The sequence below is a fragment of the Chiloscyllium plagiosum genome, unplaced genomic scaffold, assembly GCF_037043375.1.
Source record: "Chiloscyllium plagiosum isolate Xiang-an unplaced genomic scaffold, Cpla_swu_hap1 HiC_scaffold_53X, whole genome shotgun sequence".
Lineage (NCBI taxonomy): Eukaryota > Metazoa > Chordata > Chondrichthyes > Orectolobiformes > Hemiscylliidae > Chiloscyllium > Chiloscyllium plagiosum.
Genome location: NW_028270191.1, coordinates 2,664,224 through 2,672,868, shown reverse-complemented (window position 1 = coordinate 2,672,868; position 8,645 = coordinate 2,664,224). Strand labels below are relative to the sequence as shown.

Below are 8,645 nucleotides of genomic sequence, written 5' to 3'. Positions count from 1 at the left end.
ACTCTCCACTTTTCACTTTATTCCTAGTGTGCCAGTGGAGGTCTCCGCAATTGTGTAAAGACCATCCGAAACTATGAACGGAATTGCGATCTTCAGCTTCTTCATGACTCTGATGCTCTCACAGGTAGGACAATATACACTTTCAAATCCATATTCTCATACTACTATTCACTAAGATTGAGAATCCGTTATGAAATATAACTGTTACATCTGACCGACAAATGTCAAGCAAAGATATCACACTTATTGCAGGTCAGACTGATTCGATTGAAAGGCATGCAAAGGCATGAAAAGCCCTTTGAGATTCCTCCACACGGAAAGGTCATGCGATCATCCAAAAGCACGGTCGAGTTGTGCTGTCGATGATTCTCTGTTCCTTGTGAACACTCCCTGCATCAGGGTGTCAATTACCAGCTGTGTAAAGCAGTACTTTCAATATCAAAGCAAAATGAACTGTTCACTCGTTTCAGCCTGTGTTTGTTGTGCTGCTCTAGCAATGGAATTTGAAGACGTAGTCTATATTTGCTCCTTCAATTCCAATGAATGATGCAATGATCATTCGATGAGGGTCACTGCTTATGTGATCACTTCCGGCCCAGGTTGAAAAATTCAGATCTCTGTTTTGCTCCAGTGTTCAGATCTCTGAGACAAAGGACATCTGTTAAGGTTCTTCTCAACACAATCTCGATTTGGCTAATTTCGAAGTGTTATATGTGACTTGGTGTCATTAAATACAACTGGACAGCAGGACAACATGCAGCCTGAAATGGCATCGGGAACAATGTGCCATTGAAATAAAACTGGACACTGCTCAATATGGAACGGAAAGCAAACGGGGCACAGTGCTCAGCGTGGAACAGACACAGAACTGGGCAGAATGTTCAATTTGGACTCACACTGAACAGGACACAGTGTTCAAAGCGGAAGTGAAGCAGAATTGTGTCCAGTTCAGGGTCAGTCCCAAATTGAGAACTGTATCCAGCTCAGTATCAGTCCCACGTTAAACACTATGTCCTGTTCAGTGTCAGTCTCACAATGAGCACTGTAGCCTATTCATTGAGCACTGTGTCCAGTTCTGTGTCCGTTCCACATTATGCACTGCGTCCAGGCCTGTCTGAACCCTACATTGAGCACTGTGTCCAGTTCTGTGTCCGTTCCACATTATGCACTGCGTCCAGGCCTGTCTGAACCCTACATTGAGCACTGTGTCCAATTTAGTGGCAGCCCCACATTGAACACTGTGTCCACTTCTGTATTATCCACATTGAGCGCTTTGTCCAATTCAGTCTCAGTCCCTCCTTGAATACTGTGTCAAGTTCAGTGGCAGCCTTAATTTATCTACTGAGTCCAGTTCACTGTCATTCCCACAGAGCACTGTCCAGTTCAGTGTCACCCCACATTGAGCACTGTGTCCAATTCAGTGTCATCCCACATTGAGCACTGTGTCCAGTTCACTGTCAGTCCCACCTTGAGCACTATGTCCAGTTCACTATCAGTCCCACTTTGAGCAGTGTGTCCAGTTAAGTGTCAGACCAACATTGAGAACTGTGTCCAGTTCAGTGTCAGTCCCACCTTGAGCACTGTGTCCAGTTCTGTTTCAGTCTGCATTGAGCACTGTGTCCAGTACAGTGTCAGTCCCAAATTGAACAGTGTGTCCAGTTCAGTCTCAATCCCACATTGAGCAGAGTGTCCAGTACAGTGTCAGTCCCACATTGAGCACTGTGTCAATTCAATGTCAGTCCCACATGGAGCACTGCTTCCAGCTCAGTGTCAGCCCCACATTGAGCACTGTGCCCAGTTCAGTGTCAGTACAACATTGAGCACTGTATCCAGTGAAGTGTCAGTCCCACATTGAGCACTGTGTCCAGTTCAGTGTCAGTCCCACATTGAGCACTGTGTCCAGTTCAGTGTCAGTCCCACATTGAGCACTGTGTCCAGTTCAGTGTCAGTCCCACATTGAGCAGTGTGTCCAATTCAGTGTCAGTCCCACATTGAGCACTGTGTCCAGTTCAGTGTCAGTCCCACATTGAGCACTGTGTCCAGTTCAGTGTCAGTCCCACATTGAGCACTGTGTCCAGTTCAGTGTCAGTCCCACATTGAGCACTGTGTCCAGTTCAGTGTCAGTTCCACATTGAGCACTGTGTCCAGTTCAGTGTCAGTTCCACATTGAGCACTGTGTCCAGTTCAGTGTCAGTCCCACATTGAGCAGTGTGTCCAGTTCAGTGTCAGTTCCACATTGAGCACTGTGTCCAGTTCAGTCTCAGTCCCACATTGAGCACTCTGTCCAGTTCAGTCTCAGTCCCACTTTCAGCACTGTGTCCAGTTCAGTGTCAGTCCCACATTGAGCAGTGTGTCCAGTTCAGTGTCAGTCCCACATTGAGCACTGTGTCCAGTTCAGTCTCAGTCCCACATTGAGCACTGTGTCCAGTTCAGTGTCAGTCCCACATTGAGCACTCTGTCCAGTTCAGTGTCAGTCCCACATTCAGCACTGTGTCCAGTTCAGTCTCAGTCCCACATTGAGCAGTGTGTCCAGTTCAGTGTCAGTTCCACATTGAGCACTGTGTCCAGTTCAGTGTCAGTTCCACATTGAGCACTGTGTCCAGTTCAGTGTCAGTCCCACATTGAGCAGTGTGTCCAGTTCAGTGTCAGTTCCACATTGAGCACTGTGTCCAGTTCAGTCTCAGTCCCACATTGAGCACTCTGTCCAGTTCAGTCTCAGTCCCACTTTCAGCACTGTGTCCAGTTCAGTGTCAGTCACACATTGAGCAGTGTGTCCAGTTCAGTGTCAGTTCCACATTGAGCACTGTGTCCAGTTCAGTGTCAGTTCCACATTGAGCACTGTGTCCAGTTCAGTGTCAGTTCCACATTGAGCAGTGTGTCCAGTTCAGTGTCAGTTCCACATTGAGCACTGTGTCCAGTTCAGTGTCAGTCCCACATTGAGCAGTGTGTCCAGTTCAATGTCAGTCCCAAATTGAGCACTGTGTCCAGTTCAGTATCAGTCCCACCTTGAGCACTGTGTCCAGTTCAGTGTCAGTCCCACATTGAGCACTGTGTCCAGTTCAGTATCAGTCCCACATTGAGCACTGTGCCCAGTTCAGTATCAGTCCCACATTGAGCACTGTGCCCAGTTCAGTCTCAGTCCCACATTGAGCACTGTGTCCAGTTCAGTGTCAGTCCCACATTGAGCACTGTGTCCAGTTCAGTCTCAGTCCCACATTGAGCACTGTGTCCAGTTCAGTCTCAGTCCCACATTGAGCACTGTGTCCAGTTCAGTGTCAGCCCCACATTGAGCACTGTGTCCAGCTCAATGTCAGTCCCACATTGACCACTGTGTCCAGTTCAGTGTCAGTCCCACATTGAGCACTGTGTCCAGTTCAGTCTCAGTCCCACATTGAGCACTGTGTCCAGTTCAGTCTCAGTCCCACATTGAGCACTGTGTCCAGTTCAGTCTCAGTCCCACATTGAGCACTGTGTCCAGTTCAGTCTCAGTCCCACATTGAGCACTGTGTCCAGTTCAGTCTCAGTCCCACATTGAGCACTGTGTCCAGTTCAGTGTCAGTCCCACATTGAGCACTGTGTCCAGTTCAGTCTCAGTCCCACATTGAGCACTGTGTCCAGTTCAGTGTCAGTCCCACATTGAGCACTGTGTCCAGCTCAATGTCAGTCCCACATTGAGCACTGTGTCCAGCTCAGTGTCAGTCCCACATTGAGCACTGTGTCCAGTTCAGTGTCAGTCCCACATTGAGCACTGTGTCCAGTTCAGTCTCAGTCCCACATTGAGCACTGTGTCCAGTTCAGTCTCAGTACCACATTGAGCACTGTGTCCAGTTCAGTTTCAGTCCCACATTGAGCTCTGCATCCAATTCAGTGTCAGTCCCACAATGAGCACTGTGTCCAGTTCTGTTTCAGTCTACATTTAGCACTGTGTCCAGTTCAGTCTCAGTCCCACATTGAGCACTGTGTCCAGTTCAGTGTCAGCCCCACATTGAGCACTGTGTCCAGTTCAGTGTCAGTCCCACATTGAGCACTGTGTCCAGTTCAGTGTCAGTCCAACCTTGACCAGTGTGTCCAGTTCAGTCTCAGTCCCACATTGAGCACTGTGTCCAGTTCAGTTTCAGTCCCACATTGAGCTCTGCATCCAATTCAGTGTCAGTCCCACAATGAGCACTGTGTCCAGTTCTGTTTCAGTCTACATTTAGCACTGTGTCCAGTTCAGTCTCAGTCCCACATTGAGCACTGTGTCCAGTTCAGTGTCAGCCCCACATTGAGCACTGTGTCCAGTTCAGTGTCAGTCCCACATTGAGCACTGTGTCCAGTTCAGTTTCAGTCCCACATTGAGCTCTGCATCCAATTCAGTGTCAGTCCCACAATGAGCACTGTGTCCAGTTCTGTTTCAGTCTACATTTAGCACTGTGTCCAGTTCAGTCTCAGTCCCACATTGAGCACTGTGTCCAGTTCAGTCTCAGTACCACATTGAGCACTGTGTCCAGTTCAGTGTCAGTCCCACATTGAGCACTGTGTCCAGTTCAGTGTCCGTCCCACATTGAGCACTGTGTCCAGTTCAGTGTCAGTCCCACATTGAGCACTGTGTCCAGTTCAGTGTCCGTCCCACATTGAGCACTGTGTCCAGTTCAGTGTCCGTCCCACATTGAGCACTGTGTCCAGTTCAGTGTCAGTCCCACATTGAGCACTGTGTCCAGTTCAGTGTCCGTCCCACATTGAGCACTGTGTCCAGTTCAGTGTCAGTCCCACATTGAGCACTGTGTCCAGTTCAGTGTCCGTCCCACATTGAGCACTGTGTCCAGTTCAGTGTCCGTCCCACATTGAGCACTGTGTCCAGTTCAGTGTCAGTCCCACATTGAGCACTGTGTCCAGTTCAGTGTCCGTCCCACATTGAGCACTGTGTCCAGTTCAGTCTCAGTCCCACATTGAGCACTGTGTACAGTTCAGTATCAGTCCCACATTGTGCAGTGTGTCCAGTCCAGTGTCAGTCCCAAATTGAGCAGTGCCTCAAGTTCAGTTTCAGTGCCACATTGAGCATCGTGTCCAGTTCAGTGCCAATCCCACATTGAGCACTGTGTCCAGTTCAATCTCAGTCCCACATTGAACAGTGTCCAGTTCAGTCTCAGCCCCACATTGAGCACTGTGTCCATTTCAGTGTCAGTCCCACTTTGAGCAGTGTGTCCATTTCAGTGTCAGTCAGTCCCACCTTGAGCACTATGTCCAGTTCAGTATCAGTCCCACATTGAGCTCTGTATCCAATTCAGTTTCAGTCCCACATTAAGCAGTGTGTCCAGATCAGTGTCAGACCCATTTTAAGCACTGTGTCCAGTTCAGTGTCTGTCCCACATTGAGCACTGTGTCCAGTTCAGTGTCAGTCCCACATTACGCACTGTGTCCAGTTCAGTGTCAGTCCCACATTGAGCACTGTGTCCAGTCCAGTGTCAGTCCCAAATTGAGCATTATGTCCAGTTCAGTGTCAGACCCACATTGAGCACTATGTCCAATTCAGTATCAGTCCCACATTGAGCTCTGTATCAAATTCAGTTTCAGTCCCACATTAAGCACTGTGTCCAGTCCAGTGTCAGTCCCAAATTGAGCATTATGTCCAGTTCAGTGTCAGTCCCACATTGTGCAGTGTGTCCAATCCAGTGTCAGTCCCAAATTGAGCACTATGTCCAGTTCAGTATCAGTCACAGATTGAGAATTGTGTCCAGTTCAGTATCAGTCCCACAAAAAGCAGTGTGTCCAGTCCAGTGTCAAACCCAGATTGAACAATGTGTCCAGTCCAGTGTCCGTCCCACATTGAGCACTGTGTCCAGTTCAGTATCAGTCCCACCTTGAGCACTGTGTCCAGTTCAGTTTCAGTCCCACATTGAGCACTGTGTCCAGTTCAGTGTCAGTCCCACATTAAGCACTGTGTCCAGTTCAGTGTCAGTCCCACATTGAGCACTGTGTCCAGTCCAGTGTCAGTCCCAAATTGAGCATTATGTCCAGTTCAGTGTCAGTCCCACATTGAGCACTATGTCCAGTTCAGTATCAGTCCCACATTGAGCACCGTGTCCAGTTCAGTATCAGTCCCACATTAAGCACTGTGTCCAGTTCAGTGTCAGTCCCACATTGAGCACTGTGTCCAATCCAGTGTCAGTCCCAAATTGAGCACTATGTCCAGTTCAGTGTCAGTCCTACATTCAGTACTGTGTCCAGTTCAGTGTCAGTCCCACATTGAGCACTGTGTCCAGTTCAGTGTTAGTCCCACATTCAGCACTGTGTCCAGTTCAGTGTCAGTCCCACATTGAGCACTGTGTCCAGTTCAGTGTCAGTCCCACATTGAGCACTGTGTCCAGTTCAGTGTCAGTCCCACATTCAGCACTGTGTCCAGTTCAGTGTCAGTCCCACATTGAGCACTGTGTCCAGTTCAGTGTCAGTCCTACATTCAGTACTGTGTCCAGTTCAGTGTCAGTCCCACATTGAGCACTGTGCCCAGTTCAATGTCAGACCCAGATTGAGCAGTATGTCCAGTCCAGTATCAGTCCGACCTTGACCACTGCATCCAATTCAGTTTCAGCCCCACATTGAGCACTGTGTCCAGTTCAGTGTCAGTCTCATATTGAGCACTGTGTCCAATTCAGTCACAATCCAACATTGAGCACTGTGTCCTGTTCAGTGTCTGTCCCACATTGAGCACTGTGTCCAGTTCAGTATCAGTCCCACATTGAGCACTGTGTCCAGCTCAGTGTCTGTCCCACATTGAGCACTGTGTCCAGTTCAGTCTCAGTCCCACATTGAGCACTGTGTCCAGTTCAGTGTCAGTCCCACATTAAGCACTGTGTCCAGTTCAGTGTCAGTCCCACATTGACCACTGTGTCCAGTTCAGTATCAGTCCACCTTGAGCACTGTCTCCAGTTCAGTATCCGTCCCACATTGAGAACTGTGTCAAAATCAGTGTCAGTCCCACATTGAGCACTTGGTCCAGTTCAATCTCAGTCCCACATTGAGCACTGTGTCTATTTCAGTGTTAGTCAGTCCCACCTTGAGCACTATGTCCAGTTCAGTATCAGTCCCACATTGAGCTCTGTATCAAATTCAGTTTCAGTCCCACATTAAGCACTGTGTCCAGTCCAGTGTCAGTCCCAAATTGAGCATTATGTCCAGTTCAGTGTCAGTCCCACATTGTGCAGTGTGTCCAATCCAGTGTCAGTCCCAAATTGAGCACTATGTCCAGTTCAGTATCAGTCACAGATTGAGAATTGTGTCCAGTTCAGTATCAGTCCCACATTAGGCAGTGTGTACAGTCCAGTGTCAAACCCAGATTGAACAGTGTGTCCAGTCCAGTGTCAGTCCCACATTGAGCACAGTGTCCAGTTCAGTATCAGTCCCACCTTGAGCACTGTGTCCAGTTCAGTATCAGTCCCACATTAAGCAGTGTGTCCAGTCCAGTGTCAAACCCAGATTGAACAGTGTGTCCAGTCCAGTGTCAGTCCCACATTGAGCACTGTGTCCAGTTCAGTTTCAGTCCCACATTGAGCACTGTGTTCAGTTCAGTCTCAGTCCCACATTGAGCACTGTGTCCAGTTCAGTCACAGTCCCACATTGAGCACTGTGTCCAGTTCAGTCACAGTCCTACATTGAGCACTGTGTTCAGTTCAGTCTCAGTCCCACATTGAGCACTGTGTCCAGTTCAGTCACAGTCCCACATTGAGCATTGTGTCCAGTTCAGTGCCAATCCCACATTGAGCACTGTGTCCAGTTCAATCTCAGTCCCACATTGAGCACTGTGTCTATTTCAGTGTCAGTCAGTCCCACCTTGAGCACTATGTCCAGTTCAGTATCAGTCCCACATTGAGCTCTGTATCAAATTCAGTTTCAGTCCCACATTAAGCACTGTGTCCAGTACAGTGTCAGTCCCAAATTGAGCATTATGCCCAGTTCAGTGTCAGTCCCACATTGTGCAGTGTGTCCAGTCCAGTGTCAGTCCCACATTGAGCACTGTGTCCAGTTCAGTGTCAGTCCCACATTGTGCAATGTGTCCAGTCCAGTGTCAGTCCCAAAATGAGCACTATGTCCAGTTCAGTATCAGTCACAGATTGAGAATTGTGTCCAGTTCAGTGTCAGTCCCACATTAAGCAGGGTGTCCAGTCCAGTGTCAGACCCAGATTGAACAGTGTGTCCAGTCCAGTGTCAGTCCCACCTTGATCACTGTATCCAGTTCAGTGTCTGTCCCACATTGAGTACTGTGTCCAGTTCAGTATCAGTCCCACCTTGAGCACTGTGTCCAGTTCAGTGTCAGTCCCACTTTGAGCACTGTGTCCAGTTCAGTATCAGTCCCACATTGAGCACTCTGTCCAGTTCAGTGTCAGTCCCACATTGAGCACTGTGTCCAGTTCAGTATCAGTCCCACATTGAGCACTGTGTCCAGTTCAGTGTCAGTCCCACATTGAGCATTGTGTCCTGTTCAGTGTCAGTCCTACATTGAGCACTGTGTCCAGTTCAGTCTCAGTCCTACATTGAGCACTGTGTCCAGTTCAGTATCAGTCCCGCATTGAGCACTGTGTCCAGTTCAGTATCAGTCCCACATTGAGCACTGTGTCCAGTTCAGTCTCAGTCCTACATTGAGCACTGTGTCCAGTTCAGTCTCAGTCCCA

General features: G+C 48.7%; 1 protein-coding gene across 7 annotated transcripts in view; it reads left to right on the top strand.

The window, feature by feature from the left end:
• LOC122543404 (calcitonin gene-related peptide type 1 receptor-like) overlaps nucleotides 1–8,645 on the top strand; it is a 196,284-nt gene that overhangs the window by 68,286 nt on the left and 119,353 nt on the right. For all 7 annotated transcript variants that reach the window (XM_087985428.1, XM_087985430.1, XM_087985429.1 and 4 more), the window contains one exon: nucleotides 28–124. In XM_087985428.1, coding sequence (XP_087841554.1) covers nucleotides 74–124 — 51 coding nt within the window. In that variant the 5' untranslated portion in view covers nucleotides 28–73. The remainder of the gene's footprint in view (nucleotides 1–27; nucleotides 125–8,645) is intronic.